Source organism: Rhinolophus ferrumequinum, chromosome 21 (genome assembly GCF_004115265.2).
Source record: "Rhinolophus ferrumequinum isolate MPI-CBG mRhiFer1 chromosome 21, mRhiFer1_v1.p, whole genome shotgun sequence".
Classification (NCBI taxonomy): Eukaryota; Metazoa; Chordata; class Mammalia; order Chiroptera; family Rhinolophidae; genus Rhinolophus; species Rhinolophus ferrumequinum.
The window spans coordinates 37,221,225-37,237,556 of NC_046304.1; the positions used below are offsets into that span (position 1 = coordinate 37,221,225).

General features: G+C 39.3%; 2 protein-coding genes across 2 annotated transcripts; both read right to left on the reverse strand.

Annotated features, from left to right (window-relative positions):
- Positions 1-459: 459 nt before the first annotated feature.
- KRT40 (keratin 40) lies at positions 460-5,321 on the reverse strand. Its single transcript, XM_033090980.1, has 7 exons — positions 4,872-5,321; positions 4,086-4,168; positions 3,643-3,799; positions 2,660-2,821; positions 2,455-2,580; positions 1,075-1,295; positions 460-559 (listed from the first exon to the last, which is right to left on the reverse strand). The coding sequence occupies exons 1-7, from the start codon at positions 5,319-5,321 to the stop codon at positions 460-462; spliced, it is 1,299 nt and encodes a 432-aa protein (XP_032946871.1).
- Positions 5,322-8,538: 3,217 nt separating this feature from the next.
- LOC117013786 (keratin-associated protein 3-3) lies at positions 8,539-8,983 on the reverse strand. Its single transcript, XM_033091245.1, has one exon. It carries the CDS (start codon positions 8,901-8,903, stop codon positions 8,607-8,609), a length of 297 nt encoding a protein of 98 aa, XP_032947136.1. The 5' UTR covers positions 8,904-8,983; the 3' UTR covers positions 8,539-8,606.
- Between the last annotated feature and the right edge of the window lie 7,349 nt (positions 8,984-16,332).

A 16,332-nucleotide genomic window follows, 5' to 3' on the forward strand; every position in this document is an offset into this window, starting at 1 on the left:
CAAAGATACATACAACTATCTTCCACGACATTGACAGTTTGCACGGATTAATCTATTTGTATTTGAGGGTTAAAAAAAAATATTTTCAGCCTGGATTTATGCAAAAGCAAACTATCAGCATGGGTTTAAGTAATTATCTTGGCATCATATGGTTATTATATCAACAGTAATAAGCCACAAAGCTATATTTATCATGCTGCAGGAATGAAACACATTTTGTTTGGAGATTAGCGAGAAAGCTTTATAGGTTTCTAGAATATCACAAATAAGCAGGCGGGAGAGGAAATGATAAAGCAGAAATCTACCAAGGATGCTTCAAAGACAACTTTAGGATATGAAAGCCTCCTTTGACTTTGAGTTTCAAGTTTCAAGTTTGGATGTTCCTGGTGGAAGCCCCCTCTCCTGTTCAGGGCACTGCTGGCTTCACTCCCTCCATCCACTGTGCTGGCTGTCGAACACTCATGCACAGCAGTCTTCAACTGTACAAACTACATACGCTGAGCACGGCTCGCAAGCGCTGCTTGACACGCTCGTTGTAGAACATGGGTTACAGGGAAGCCTGTGGAAAATCCATTTTGAACAAGAGAAAGCTGGATAAAATGTCAGCTCAGAAAAAATCATGCCAGAAGTTACCCTGCAAATTATGTTCTGAAGAACAACACTCTTTGCGGAATAGCATTTGACCTAAGCCGGTTTCATCCCCAGACCCAGCATTGTCACTTCACATTCACTGCAGCAGTGGCAGTTGAATAAAATTGTATATATTTTCTTTACTTTGCTGATACCATCTTAGGCATGTTCCCGATTTCCCTTCAATGGGAGACAGGAGCAAAGGAAGACATACCCCCACCGTGAAATGTTATATATGATACTTATACTGCTTCAGAACTTTAGAATATTTTTGAACATTTCTGTTGTCATGTGATTAGCCTCAGCTGCTGTTTGTTACTCTTTTAAGATCTTTTAACACCTTGGGGAGGTGTGACCTTGGCCAGATCTTGGAGAAACAGGATCCTAGTCCACGAGTCTCTTTGTGACTCGGGGTGACTTTGAGAGTAATTGTGTGGCACTTGCCTGCTGTCCTCGGTCTCCAGCAGGCCCCGGTACGTGGCGATCTCGCCCTCCAGCTGGGCCTTTGTGTCCAGCAGCACCTGGTACTCCTGGTTCTGCCGCTCCAGGTCACAGCGGATCTCGGCCAGCTGGGTTTCCACGTTGTCGATCAGGCACTGCATCTGGGCCAGCTGGGAGCTGTACTGGGCCTCGGTTTCTGCCAGGGTGCACTCCAGAGATTCTGTCTGCAGAAGAGTGCAAAAAGGGCTGTGCAGCATAGTCTCCGGGCCAGATGGCCTGTTTCCAAAACCTCTATCTACCCATTTCCAGCTATGTGACTTTGGGAAAAGTACTTAGCTTCTCTGAGCCTCAGTTTTATTCTATAAAAAGTGGATGTTGCAAAGTACCTATCCCATAGGATAGTGAGGAGTGAGTTAATATGTGTAAAGCACTTAGAACTATGCTTGTAAAAACTTTAAGGGCTGTGTAAGTGTTCGTTATTACTACCACCACTAGGGCCTTCACAACCTGCCATCACAACTTACTTATGTAGCTTAGGGAGGAGGACCAACAGCATTTGAGAGGAAATGCTGAATATGGACTCGTGGCGGGAAGATGTGGTCGAGTGTGGTTAAGAGAAAAGGCTCTGGACTTGAACCACCGGGACTTAGCTTCCACTTTTGCTTCTTAAAAATTGCATGACCCCTTGTTACTTATCTGAGTCACAGTTTTCCTCATCTGTATAATGGGGTTAGTAAAGGGATTTACCCCATGAAGTTATTGTGAGGCTTAATGGTGCCTCTTACAAGATGAATGCTCACTGAGATATTCTTTGTAGGACCTACCATGGCACAAACACAGTAGTGTTTGACTAGAACTGGTTAATGTAATCTTGAACGCATAATATTCGTGTTGCTTGAGTAGAGTGGGATGCAGGTAAGGGTCTGGTGGAAGCATGGATCCTGGGAAAGTTTGGGATAGTGGTAGAGGGCCAAGTGTGCATACCGTTCTTTGTGTCTGTGATATGATGGTGAGCTTGGAAAACTGGCCTGGATCAAAAGAGAGTTACACCCACTGGAGTGCTTGAGTGCCTTTGGCTCAGAAGTTCCTCTCTCGTTCTGTCCTTGCCCTTTCCCCTCTCTCCCTGTCTCTGGAGGTTGCCACGGTGTCCTGCTCAAGCCCAAGAGGAAGGTCAGGGCATCCTATCAGGACAATACAAGCTGTGGACGTCTGCTCCTAGCTGGTACTTGGGAAAGGCAAGGAAATATAATCCTTGCAAATTGGAGATTCAGACTTCCTGCCACATGAGCTGTGTGGGTCTCTCCTTTGAATTATGGAAGAGGGGATAGTATCTTAGGGCCTGATTCTTCAGTGACAAATCAGAGCCTTCTTTGCCTGACACACCAGGCTTTGCTGTGCTTGGAGCTCAATTTCCAGAGTGTTGGCTGTGCGTTTCAGTTCCAAGATCTCTGTCTGGCAGCCCTGCAGCTGCTCTGCGCTGGAAAGCTGCTGTTGATTCAGCTCCTCCATCTGAAACACAGGCATGATGAGAGAACGCAAAGAGGGCAGAGGTCTGGAAGCCTGTCTTTGTACCGCTCCAGGTACTGACCTGAACAGCGAACCACTCTTCCGCTTCTCTGCGGTTGTTAGCGAGCACCGTTTCGTACTGACAGCGCATCTCATCCAGGACCCTGTGGAGGTCGATGGTGGGGCCACTGTCTAGCTCCACACTGAGTCGGTCACCAAGCTGTCCACGAAGCACGTTGACCTCCTGAAAGTGGCAATGAAGTAAAGAATGTCACAGAGTGGTGGAGGAAAAAAATCACCTTGACATCCTAATGATATCCTGTTTTTGTTTTTCAGAGTAGTGAGTACAAATATGGGATTTAGATTCAGATTGCCTAGGATGAATCTCTTTCCATCACTCAGTTTCTTCATCTTCAAAATGGGTATAATAATTTTATCTTTTCCACAGAGTTAGTGACCGATAAATGAGTTAATACGCACATAAAGCACCTATAAAAGTCCTTGGCTTATAGTAAGGTCTCAGTAAATGCTAGCTGCAATTTTCATCAACAGATGTTCAAAGGGAAAATGTACTTTGTTACATCATTCAGTTTTTCACATTTTAGATTCATCAATATAGGATAATCATATACTTCATATTATGTGATTTTAAAAAGTTTATTGATGCAGAATATTTAAAAAATACTGGTCCAATATTGTCAGACTCTTTATGGCCTTTTTGAAATGGTTTCACAGTATGTGTTTATCAGGCTGATTTTCTTACCTTATGGATTAGAGTTAAGCATGGCATAAAGCCTCCAGGGAAAGCCATTTGTGGAGTTACCACCTCCACAAAAGCGATGGCCGGTGAAGAGTTTGGTTCTTTCATCTGGCACTGGCTAGGGGCCAGTTTACGGCTATACTCAGAGACATACTGGAATGAGCAGGCTGAATAGTAATAGTGCCTTCAGTAATTTTGTTCCAGCTTTAGCAACATCTACCCAAGTTCAATTTATATACACATATGAAATCTGTCAGTTTAATTTGTCAGTCTTACATTATTTTGGCAATTTCCATGTTCCTCACCTCCTCATGGTTTTTCTTAAGGCAGAGCAGCTCCTCCTTCAGAAACTCCACATGGGCCTCCAGGTCCGACTTGCACAGCGTCAGCTCGTCCAGGATCCTGCGCAGGCCACTGATGTCAGTCTCTACCAGCTGGTGAAGGGACAGTTCAGACTCGTACCTTTCATAGCAAGAGAGGCATGTGCTTACTTTGCTAGACACTGGGCAAGGCGCTGGGACACATGGACTCAAGGAAGCCATGTGCTGTAATTTCTTCTACATCTGAATAATAATCAATTTGAGCTTTGTGAGCATTCTTAGCTTAAAAAATATCATACAGAGAATATTTGTGGCATGCGCATGTGTGTGTGTGTGTGAGTGTGTGTGTGTGTGTGTGTGTGTGTGTGAGAGAGAGAGAGAGAGAGAGGTGTAACCATAAATTATTTTCAAATTTACATTAAACTTACTTTGCTCTAAAGTCATCGGCAGCCAGTTTGCAGTTGTCAAGCTGTATAGCGAGTCTAGAATTCTCTGCCTTCGTGCACAAGATCTGGGAATAAGTTGTCAAGTAATAAATGGTTCTTTGAGAAAAATCTAAATATCTATTCTTTTAACAGCTATGCCATTATTTATCTTTTAAAAGTCTTTGTAAGAAAGTATAAGATAGCTTATTGCCTGCTTTTCTTGTTAACCATGTCACTTCATGAAAAAAAAAAGGAGTGCCAGTTTATAAATGAAATAGAGAAATCAAAAGGTTTAGTTTTTTAATGACCCAAGACATTTTGCAGTATTTCTTGGCAGGTGAATTCAATTAAACTTTTTTCCATAAGTAGTTTGTGTTATGACTGTATCCCCATATATGATAATAAAAATCCATCAGTAAGAAAAGAAAATTATTACTAGATAAAATTATATGATTAAAAAGATGACGTTTCATCTTATGATAAAAATAATACAGCTGTACAGTGTTACCTACATAAGTAATTTTAGATATCACTCCATTTTTCCTTCCTCTGTAGGTGAGGAAGGTAGAGTCTAGAGGTGAGTTTATTGTGGTCACCCAGTATAGCAGTGGCAGCCCTGGGCTTAGTGGCATTTCCTGACTTGCAGTCCAGTGCCCTTTCCTGTACATCGCATTACCACTCAGAAGTCCCTTTTCCCAGGCTTCCTTCTGCAGGACAGCCTCTTCTAGTATAAAGATCAACAAATCACAGTTTGGGAAGGCGGAGCATTAGGGCAGTGAGACACCAGACCTTTTGCTGGAGCTCTTCAATGGTGTCGAAGTAACACTGGTAATCGGGGCACACCAGTGGGATGTCCCCTTCATACTGTGCCCGGATCTGGCATTCCAGTGCTGCATTCATCTCCTCCAGGCCACGCACCTTCTCCAGGTAGCTGGCGAGTCTGTCATTCAGGAACTGCATCGTCTCCTTCTCACTGCTGTTGAACACCCCATCCTCACACCAAGCGCAGTGCCCCACCGAGCACGGAATATTACAGCTCCCAGAGAGGTAGCATGGAGCGAGGCAAGCTGTCGGCAAGTGAGACCTGGATAGGAAGCGAGGGGTCTGGCATCTGGATGTAGCACAGGCACTGCTGGGGAGACAAGTGGTTTCCACGGGACAGGTTAAAGCAGTTGCACCATCAGAAACCCTGGCACAGGACTCAGACGAGCAGCACGTGGTGGAACAGTCCGAAGGCATCCTTTTAGAAGTGAGGAACAAAGATCAGTGGCAAAACTCAAGTCGCCTAACTCCAAAAGTCTCCTTCCCTGCTTGGACTTTTATATAGCCCCCCCAAATGGGTATTTACAGAATGCACCTGATGTTTTCCTTATTGCTGTTGGTGCCGGTTTTCATATGATCATTCATTAGTGTTGTTTATTTGCTGAGGAAGAGTTTTATGCCTCATAAAAGAAGCATAACTTCAGGTTACTAAATAAAAACCCATTCCCATTGTACCAGTAGGATAAAATACTTGTTTCAGAAAATCTTCATAGGAAGCATTGTCATTTTGACAGAATAAGGAAAGAAAGAGAAAATTTGGCCAATCAGTAATTATAGCTACAACTGATTACAAAAAAGGAAAATAATATTCGCACAGATTTTGATGCTAGCATTGAGAATTGTTTATGTCCCCTTTTAAAATTAATATTACAACACATTGAATGCTATTTATTTGTTTGTGCCACCACCATAAAATGTTCCACGTGATTAGCAATCTTTGCAGTGCTGGTCTTGCTGTGCTCACATGGTAGAGGAGGGAGGTGTATGCTGGCTTTAAAGTGTGTGTGTGTGTGTGTGTGTGTGTGTGTGTGTGTGTGTGTAAATTATATCTGCCTGTGTGGAAGTTGAAAAGTCACTCTACATGACTGATGGTCATAATTTGTGTCCTCCAGGCCAAAATACAAATGGGATACCAGACCTTTTTGGGTTATCAAGACCTGGAGCTGTGATGTTTGATATCCTGAAACTTACCTTTCCCATATTTTCTATTCCTCATTTTTAGATCAGGGATACTAATTTTTACCTGTATCTCTAATAAGAGGGAAATATAAATTCTAAGGTTAATCTTTGAGTCTCTTGGGAAACCCTCAGTGATTACACTTTAGAGTAGGGGCAATGAAGCTACAGAAAGCTTTTCTTCTGAGATATGGAATCTCGTATGTATGTATGTATTTTTAAAGTCCCCAACTTCATGGAAATTAAAAATGCAGGAACTAGGGAATAAAATTACATAATAAAATATATCACTAAATTTGGAAAAATTTCAACCTTTTTCCAAACCCAAATTTTTCTGCACTACTTTCTCATATTATTTTGGAACAACGACTTCATGTATCTTGAGCCACTTAACACTGTCCTACAGGCTGCTCAGGTTCTGTTAATTTTTTTTCAATCTTTTTTTCTCTACCTTTTAGTTTTGATAATTTTGATCTATCTTAATTCATTGACTTCACCCCTAATTGGCAGTTTCCAATCTGCTATTAAGGTCACCTATTGAATTATTTATTTAAGATTGTATTCTTTAGTTCTAGAATTTTCATTTGCTTCTTTCTTATTTAATTTAAATAATTAAATTTAATTTGTTAAATAAAAATGTAAAGTTTTACTTTAGATCTTTATCTTGTCTATTCTTTTCACATCTTTTCATCTTTTCCTTTAAATCTATGAAAACATTTGTAATAACTGATAATTCTTGCCTGCTAATCATAACATCTATGTATCTGTGGACCTACTTTTATTGGCTACTTTTTCTCTTGGTTATAGATGACATTTTCCTGTTCCTTCACGTCTTGCAATTTTTAATTATATGCTGTCATTCTAGATGATGTATTTTAGGAAGTCTTGATTATGTTGCAAAGTTTTGGGTGTTGAGTTTTATTCTGACAGGAAGTTAAATCACTGGAAGGTCCTTTTGATCCTCTCAGGCTTGGTATTTTTAGACTTTTCTAGATCAGGTATAATTTGGTGTGTTCTTTACTCAAGGTTGTGGCCCTTACTCTTTTCGTATGTCCTTCTGGAACATTGATTAAACATCTGAGGTACTCCCAGAGCTTTGTCCCCTCTGGATGGGCTGGCACTTCAATATCTGTTAGTATTGAATGACTTCTGGTATCTCCGTTCAGCTCTTTATCCCCCAGCAGCCACTCTCTGCTAGCTGGAATTTTATCCTGTGTGAATGCAGCCCAGCCCTCTGCAAATACTTGATAAGAACTTTTACACAGACTTCTGCGTCCTCCCGCACGCATCTTCCTCTCTAGAACACTGTTGTGCAAATTCCAGCTGCCTAAACTCTATTTAAATATGCCACATGTGCCTCAAACTTGTCATGTCTAGAGTAGAGCACAGTAGTTCCCTTTTTAGTTTTCTCCTCTGTTACCATACTCAGTTGGTGACCTAACTCCACTGTCTAATCTTTCTTTGACACCCTCTTCTCTTCCATATCCCTTTGACCACCAACTCCAGTCAGCTTGTCTTTGACTATGTCTTTCTTCTCTTTATCACCATGGTAGCAATCTTAATTTCTTAATTGTTCTGAATTTTATGGTACCACAGCACTTTAATGATGCCACTGTTAAAACACTTTTTAAAAAAAATTATCCTAGAATGCCTGGCATTCATAAATAATTGTTAATTGCATGAAGGAATGAATGGTATTGTGTATGTATCTGCCTCACCTGCCAGACTGTCAGCGCATTTTGATCAGGGACAGTATAATGCAGGACATATAATAGATATTCAATAAATGTTTATTGAATGAATATTATATTATTATTTTTTGCATAAATAGATTAAGTCACCTGGATTAGTTAATACGTCATATCATATTTACTTTTCAGATCATGTTCAGTAATTTCCAATCTATCTTAAACCATTTTCTGGGGGAGGGAAAGTCAATGAAAGTTTATTTTCAAAGTATGCTAATATATTAAACCATCTTTTATGCAAGTCCATTTAGTTTTATTACAAACAAGAAATATTTATCTGTACGCCCACCATTCTCAGTTTTGCAGATGCCCTCTTAAAATGCAGTGCTTAAAATGCTGACTTTTGGAGTTAAGAAAATACATTTAATGAATTAACAGAAAACAAAATAATTGTAGACATTTGTGCTATGCCAGAGATGTAAAATTTATTAGGATGATCATGAAAAAGCTCCTTAATTTCCAGGAAGATACCACCCAAGACTAAAAACAGAATTCCCAAATACCCAAAGAAAGATACACTTTAATATGCAGGACTTGAACAGCTTTGGGAAACCCATAGGCATCCTCCTGCTCAAATTGCCCCTGGTTACTGATATCTGCTACGTGGCCATCGACAGTCTCTTGGTTTTTTTGGGGGGTAGGGGATTGTCAGTGATAGTGCCATCCTTGCTCCAACTTCGGAAGCAAAGTCAGTGAGTTGCAGGTACTGAGACAGGCGAACACTAAAGCTTCTGGGTTGACTCTTTCAATGTCAGGCACTGGGCGAAGCAGCCATCGGTCAGCAGCAGCTTGGGAGGCAGGGCTCACAGCAGGGCTGAGTGTAAGTTGTGAGGTTGATGGTCTCCAGGCCTGGGGTGGGCAGGCAGGAGTTGAGCAGGAAGCAGGTGGGCACACAGGGCTGAGGAATGTGGCAGGGTGGGGGGCAGTTGTCACAGCAGGTTGGCTCCAGCAACCAAGTGGTGTGTGGGCAGGTGCTGGGCAGGCAGACTCCGCAGCGGCAGCATTTGTCAGAGGAGCAGATGGTGGAGGCAGGGCCGGTGGGGACGCTGCAGCAGCAGGGAGCACGGCAAGCCATGGCGGTGGGAGTGTGGTTTTTATTGGTTTTGTTTCCAGACAGATGAGGTTTCTGAGGTGATCCTGTCTCTCCTTGCTCTGGGGTTCTTATATACCCTCCCTAATGGGTGTCGGTCCAACCAGAAGGCTTCTTTCCTGGTTCTTGTTTATGTTAGTGTATCCATTATCCTTTAATTGGTTTGACATTTAGATGCTTGTAAACAGTCTCTATTCTCCCAATTAACCTTTATTTGAGTTCTTTGCTAAATTTGAGCCTATTATTCTTGCTATTTGTCACTGGAACAGGAGCTTTATGAGGTATTATCAAAGGCTTCTGCTATTAGAATTCCGACACCAGCCCTGCTGGGGAATATTGCACGTCAGCACACCTGTAGTTTGTAGGTCTTATCTCTCTAGTGCTGGTCAGTTATTATTCTGTTTACCTTGATCTGTATCAGTTGATCTGATGAGGTATTCTTGTTTTAAAGAGCTAAACATAATTTTAGCTAACTTTCTTTTAGCTTTGGGACCTGTTTAAAATTACTTTTTTAATGATATGTAATTGACATATCACATTGTATTAGTTTGCTTTTGGGACTTTTGATGATCAAACTTACATTAATATGAAGAAATACTATTTAGAAATATGAGCAGACTTTAAAAAAATACCTATTCCATTTTTTCCTATGGAATATTACATATTAAAAAATTTGCACAATATAGTAAAGTATAAAGAAAACAACTCATCCACAATTTTATCAAGAGAAATTCTCCATTAATATTTATATATATCCCTCTAGTCATTTTTCTATACATTTGTTTATCATTTTATTACATTATTGGAATTATATTGTACATACTGTTCTGTAACTTTCCTTTTTGTTTAAATATATGTTTTCATTATCTTATATTCTTAAGTATATTTGATAATGTTATTTTTAATGTTTCTTAGCATTCATCATATAGTTGTACTTCTAAGTTACTTAAAAATTTCACATTATTAATCATTTATGTTATTTTCAACTTTTCTCTACGATAATTTTGGCAATAGTAAACAACTGTGTATAAACCTTTATGCACATTTCTGAGTATTTCAGGGCAGAAATGAGTATTGGGTAGAATTATTGGAACAAATGTTAATTAACAATATTTTAAGGCCTTTGATAGTCATTACCCCATTTCCTTTCCCCCCCCCCCAGAATGGTTCTATTTACCTGTTTCTTTCTATTTAAGCATTCCCACCAGCTATGTTTGAGAATTCCTGTTTCTATATTCTTTTGATGGATATTTATTTTAAAAGTGTTTGCCAGTTGGTGGGTGAAAAATGAAATTTTGTTAGTGTATTTTTCTCTTATAACAAATTAGGCTATAACATTTTTTCGTATGTGTGTTGTCATTTATCTTTCTATTGAGAACTGTCTCGCTTTGTTTCCTTCACTGTTAAGTGCGGAAAAATTGAATTTTTAGCTTATGTTTTATAGTTTAAGACCATTATGCTACTATTTAAATGGAATTGCTACGAATGGAAAGTGGTTACGGCCCCTAAGCTAATATGTTCACATTTGATTTTGTTCACTGTTTTGTTTTCCAATGTAGTGCATTTTCTCTCTAGATTGAATAGAACTGTGTTAGGGAAGGCCTGATCTCCAGTTCCAGGACACCATTTGAATTCCGGCACAGTTCAGGATGTAGGAGGGAACACAGAGGGGGCTCGTGTCCGGGATCATCCTGATCCAACCGTTTCCACTCAGTTTTGACTCACTCATCCTTCAAACCATGGTTCTTCCCACAATTCCCACCTCCTCCTTCAAGTGTGTCCGTGGATCAGTGCTTGATGGTGGGATGTCTGTGTGGTTTGTTTTGGAGGAGTGTAGATTCGAGAGGACCATGTTAGGAGTCGGAAGAGTTATTTATGGTCCCAGTACTGCTCGTTACCTTTCTCGTTATGGCAAGTAATTCACTTTTTGGAACCTCACTTATCTTTCCTGCAAAATAAGGGTAATAATATCTACATTCTTCTCCTCAGAAGGTTATTGTGAGGCTTCCATGACATAAAATGGGATAAAGTCCATAGACAACCATGAAATGCTATACAAAAATAAATTATTACTGTCATTATCTAAATAGGTTGCAGATCAAACTCAAGGTAAGGGAGGGGGGAAGAAACATAATCCAAGGAAGAAAAATATAGCTGAAGCCAGGTGAAAGAACAACCTTATGGGAAATAGGAAAACTTATATAAATGTCCACAACTATAATTAGAGGAAATGGTTGGCACAGAAATTAATAAATTTCAAATTAAAAAAATTCTCTATGACCCCTCTTGGAAGAAAACATGCATGATCTCTGCTCTTGTCCCTGGACCTCACCCAGATTTACCTTTGAGTGAAAACCTGCCAAATTGCTCACCCTTTTATTTATGACTGATTACAATTTTTCAGTATTTAAAACATAACTTGGTAGACATTTATCGAGCAGTTACCATGTGCCAGGTGCTGTGATAAATGTTGGATATATAACAATGAACAAAATAGACACCATCCTTGCTCCCATGGAACTTGGACTCTGCTGAAAGGTTTATCACACACATAATATATTATTATAAATTACTGTTACTGTACATTATGATAGGAAGGAAAAAGACTTGATTCTAAGAGCAGAAAAACAATAAGCAGAAGGAAGTTATTTTGACATTCTAAGAAAAATATTACAAAGGGATTTGCAGACTTTCACAATCAGAATTTCATGGCAGAAAGAAATCACTCTCTTCCTCAGAGTGCAATATGACTTTCAGTCCAGCTTATAAGGGTAAAGGAATTCTTACTGTTCTGTGTAAAGTGTATGTTTCCATAATTACGAATAAGACTTAAGGTTACAGATTAGAAACAGTTGTAAAGTAAGTTTATGGTAGTAAACTCATCTCTTTTATTGAAAAGACTTGTAGTAGTTTGTTAAAATGTGTTTTGTCTGCATTGGTCAGGAGACCTGAGAATCACTCTCTTTTGTTTATAAATAAGGATAGTGAGTCTAAGAGAGGTGAGGTAATTTGCCTTAGCTGGCCTGGTGACTAACTTGGTAAAAACTAAGTATATGACCTGTTGGGATGGAGCTACCTTTTTATGTGGTTTAAAATTAAGTTTAAAGTATGTATCAGAGATGCTAAACATATTTTATTTTTAGAAACAAAGGGTATCTTTTTTCCTGTAAGTGAATGGAGGAAGATCCCATTGATTCTTGATTAGACGGCAGATTTCAAAGTGCTGAAAATCTACACAACCCAAGAACATGCCCGGGTTTTAAAATTATACCATTCTATAGGCAATGGGGTATCGGTGACAGCAAAGGCGTAAATTTAAGGTTGATAATAAAAGGAAACAGAAATAAAATATGATGGTTAGTCTCTTGCTTCAAATCTGTCGTTGCTTTGAGGTTTTAGTCTAAACCCCATTCGACTGCCCCACCCAGACTCTTGCCATTTCTTCTCTCCTGCTTGCCCCATCCACTTCTCCCCTGCGTCAACACATCCATGAGTTAGTAAGCTGCTGTTCTGTCTGGGACAACTGCTCCCCACCCCTTCTGCCTCACCGTCTTTTAATGCTTAGCCTGGATAGCATAACTGTTTCGCTCCCTGACACTGAATCACCAAGTCTGGGCTTTTGTTACTCGTTGTGCGTGCTTGCGTGGCATGCTGTGAGCTCACATGTCAGTCACAGCAGAAATCACACCGCATTATAATTATATTCATACAACATATGTTGTGATTACAATAACTCGTCTGTCTCCTTCACCAGATTTGAGAGAAACTGGAGGGCACCTTAGCTAATAACATTTCTTTTATCTTTATCCTCCTAGCATGGATATGGTGGTTGGCACAGGGGAAGCACTCAAGAAATATTGGTCAAATGAGTGAGTCAATGGACTCCATTCCTTGTTGACTGTATCCTAGGTTGTGTCTCGTCTAGCCTATGTCTTCTAAGTTCTGTTCATTTACAGTTGAGCTGTTAATGAACTTGTGGAGTTCGCTGAGAAATCCTTCTCTGGAGAGACGGACAGGCACACAGAAGTCATTTAGAAACATGTTTGTTCAAAGGCATTTACTTCTCCCCTTCCTTGCTTTAACTTTTTCTATTTCATATGCACTCTTGGTTTTAGCCCAATGCTTTTTCAGATTTTGACTTTTGCCTTTCTATATGTGTTATACATATATACTATAGTATGTATATGTGTTATATATTATATAAGTAATACTATGTATTATATATAATATGATATATATGTATATATAATATATATGGATATAATCGTATTATATATTATATATATGGATGACTTGGAAAAGGGTAATCTGCATAAGAAAAAATTAAGTAGGTTGGTAAAATGAAGTAAAATTAAGTAGTAGATTAAATCATGTTTAATCAGGGTTTTAGTTCTAGTTCTTAGTTTATTACCTGAAAAGTACTGGCATTCTGTTGCTTACTGGGGTGAAATTCTGTGCTGAATATGGTAGCAGGTAGAGATATAGTCCTAGTGCCCTGGTACTAGAGTTGACCACTTGAAGTTCTCTCTAAGGAAAAATGAAGTCTAAATTGGTAGGCTCATTAAATGACCCAAATCTTGGAATTGAGTACCTGCCACTTTTAATCTTTTTCTATTACAATTGGATGTGATGATTTTGTTAAAGATTCTTACACTTTTTATTTCTCTTGCATATTTTAAGTTAAAATCATAACTGTGTTCATTCCGCTTCTGGCTCTGTTAGTACTGGAGGCTCAGCAATGTGGTAGAAAGAACTGGGCTTTCAAGTCAGACACACAAGAACTGAATTCCAGTTTTCTTAGTAACTTTATGACTTTGAGCACATTGGTTATCTGTTAAAGCTTCATTTTTCTCATCTATTAATGCTGTTTTAAGGATTACATGAGTTCATACATGTGATTTACCTAGCAAAATATAGGTAAATAAATGTTGTCTCACCCCAAAATTGTACTTGTTTGAGGAAAAGGAGAGAGAAGAAGATGAACATAAAAGATGACCAATTTAAAGTTAGCAAGCCATGTTAGTAAGATAGTTCTAGTGATTCGTCTAATAGATTCTTTAAAAATAAATCTTACATTTACCTTTTTTTAAATGAAAGAAATATACCAAAAACTCTAACATAAACAAGAACACATCTTGCCAGAGAAATAAAATTTATTGGAAAACCCATCAATAATTTTTTTCCCCTTTGTGAAAATACCCAATATAAGAAATGGGATCCAAGAAGCAACACGACCAAGAAAATATAGTCTGAGGTCTTACAGATGTCAGTAGTGTTTTGATAACAGATGACATTCCCCTGCCCAAATGAACCCAGTGATTATTCAGCCAAATAACCATAATAATTAAAAAAAATTTTTTTCCATTAAAATGAAAGGGAGGTTTCCCGTATCTGGGCCATCTGGTCTACTGCAATATCTGATAAACTACTGAGGCAAGTGAATACTGAACAGCCAACTTCTGGGTTCTTCCTTGTCAGGCACTGGACGAAGCAGCCATCGGTCAGCAGCAGCTTGGGAGGCAGGGCTCACAGCAGGGCTGAGTGTAAGTTGTGAGGTTGATGGTCTCCAGGCCTGGGGTGGGCAGGCAGGAGTTGAGCAGGAAGCAGGTGGGCACACAGGTTTGAGGAATGTGGCAGGGTGGGGGGCAGTTGTCACAGCAGGTTGGCTCCAGCAACCAAGTGGTGTGTGGGCAGGTGCTGGGCAGGCAGACTCCGCAGCGGCAGCATTTGTCAGAGGAGCAGATGGTGGAGGCAGGGCCGGTGGGGACGCTGCAGCAGCAGGGAGCACGGCAAGCCATGGCGGTGGGAGTGTGGTGTGCTTCTGGTTTCTCAGAAATAAAGATGAGGTTTCTGAGATGCAAATGTCTCCTCTTGCTTTGGGGCTCTTATATACTCTCCCTAATGGGTGCTGATCTAACCAGAAGGCTTCCTCTTTATTTTTGTTGTACCACTGTTTTCCACCAAGATTCTCTAATCAGTTTGGTATTTACTTGTCCATTAAGAGTTCCTGCCCTTATTAAAGTAATCATGTTTTTGACTCATTGACTTGTCATTTTTGTCATTAGATGGTCACATTTTTTCATCACAGGGTCCTGGTATGTCAAACCTTACATGAATTATGGATAATCAGTCTAAGTGAGAATTTGGCTATAAGTTCAGAGGCAAAATTCTTCTTGCTTTTTCTCCCTTAGTTGAAAAGAAGATGCATGACATGATGTGATTTTTAATTACTAATTTCAGATCATGCAACCCAGTTTTCTACTCAATAAAATCAACAAGAACATGGCTACTTATAGATGAATGTTGCATCTCAGACATATTTGCCTTATTTATTCTTGATATAATTCAGGTTTTTTTGAGCAAGGTGACAGCCAGAATGGAATACGATAAAACCCCTTTTTTATTATTTTTAGTAAAGCTATAGTGAGTTTCTAAATATCACAATACTCTCTCTCTAAAAAAAAACAATTTCTGGTGCTATGTTAGTCTTGTGGTGAGTCAAAATATAAATCTCTGGAAGGAAAGATCCACCCACTTTCTGTCTTTTGTTAAATGTACCATTAAAATAAAATCATCTCAGCCTTCATTCATTTTTCATACGATTAATATACTTACTTTGAAATAAGATGAAATGGATACCAAAAGGAGAAATCATAAGATTTGCAGAACCATAGCAAATTTTGGAAAGGGATCTGTCCAATGTGATTTAGAACTTTAGCGTTCATAGAAATCATTTTTCCACTGACTTACTCCCTATTTTGTGTGTTTATCTCATTTTGTATCTTGGGTCTTCAATTAGGTTGTAAATTCCTTTGAGGAATGCCTTCTACAGCATTGTTCACCTCAGGTGGCCTTCGTTTGCCTCACTGTAGGGTGACAGGTGACGTTGAAACGCATCATCTCCAATGGGGAAATACTATGAGTCCAACATCTTCACATATTTCCCCAGGATAGGCACAAAACTATTCAGATAGTAGAGTATAAATTACATAATTTGTTGGATGGCAAATGGTTGTTGAATAAACACAAAACGCAGATTCCGTGGTGGGTTGCTTCTGAGGGCACATTAATGAAATCCAACATGGCCAGTTTCAAAGAGAAGAAAGCTGGCTAAAACATATCAGTGGAAAATACTAAATGTCACTGGCAAATAAGCCTCAGACATTTTATGAGCAAAAGGACTTGTTGCTGAAGTTGGTTTGATTTTTGCTTACATATTCATATTTATCACAAAGCACATCAAATAAAAATGAAGGTTAGAGTCTCCTAGGTAATTTATACCTCTGTGACCGTGAACACATTGTTTCTTAAAATGTCCTTCCCCGGCTCTCTACTTCTCAAATCTTACTCATCCCTCAATCAACAGCTCAGATATCTCCTAAGGAAACTTTAGGTGGCACTTGTCTATGTTTTC

Bases quoted from the DNA above. Each gene is read 5' to 3' on its own strand.
- LOC117013786 (XM_033091245.1), bottom strand. From the start codon at position 8,903: ATGGCTTGCCGTGCTCCCTGCTGCTGCAGCGTCCCCACCGGCCCTGCC.
- KRT40 (XM_033090980.1), bottom strand. From the start codon at position 5,321: ATGCCTTCGGACTGTTCCACCACGTGCTGCTCGTCTGAGTCCTGTGCC. The intron at 4,169-4,871 runs GTCTGGTGTCTC...ACTTATTCCCAG, and splicing joins TTGAAGAGCTCCAGCAAAAG to ATCTTGTGCACGAAGGCAGA. The intron at 560-1,074 runs GCAAGTGCCACA...GATTTTCCACAG, and splicing joins CTGGAGACCGAGGACAGCAG to GCTTCCCTGTAACCCATGTT.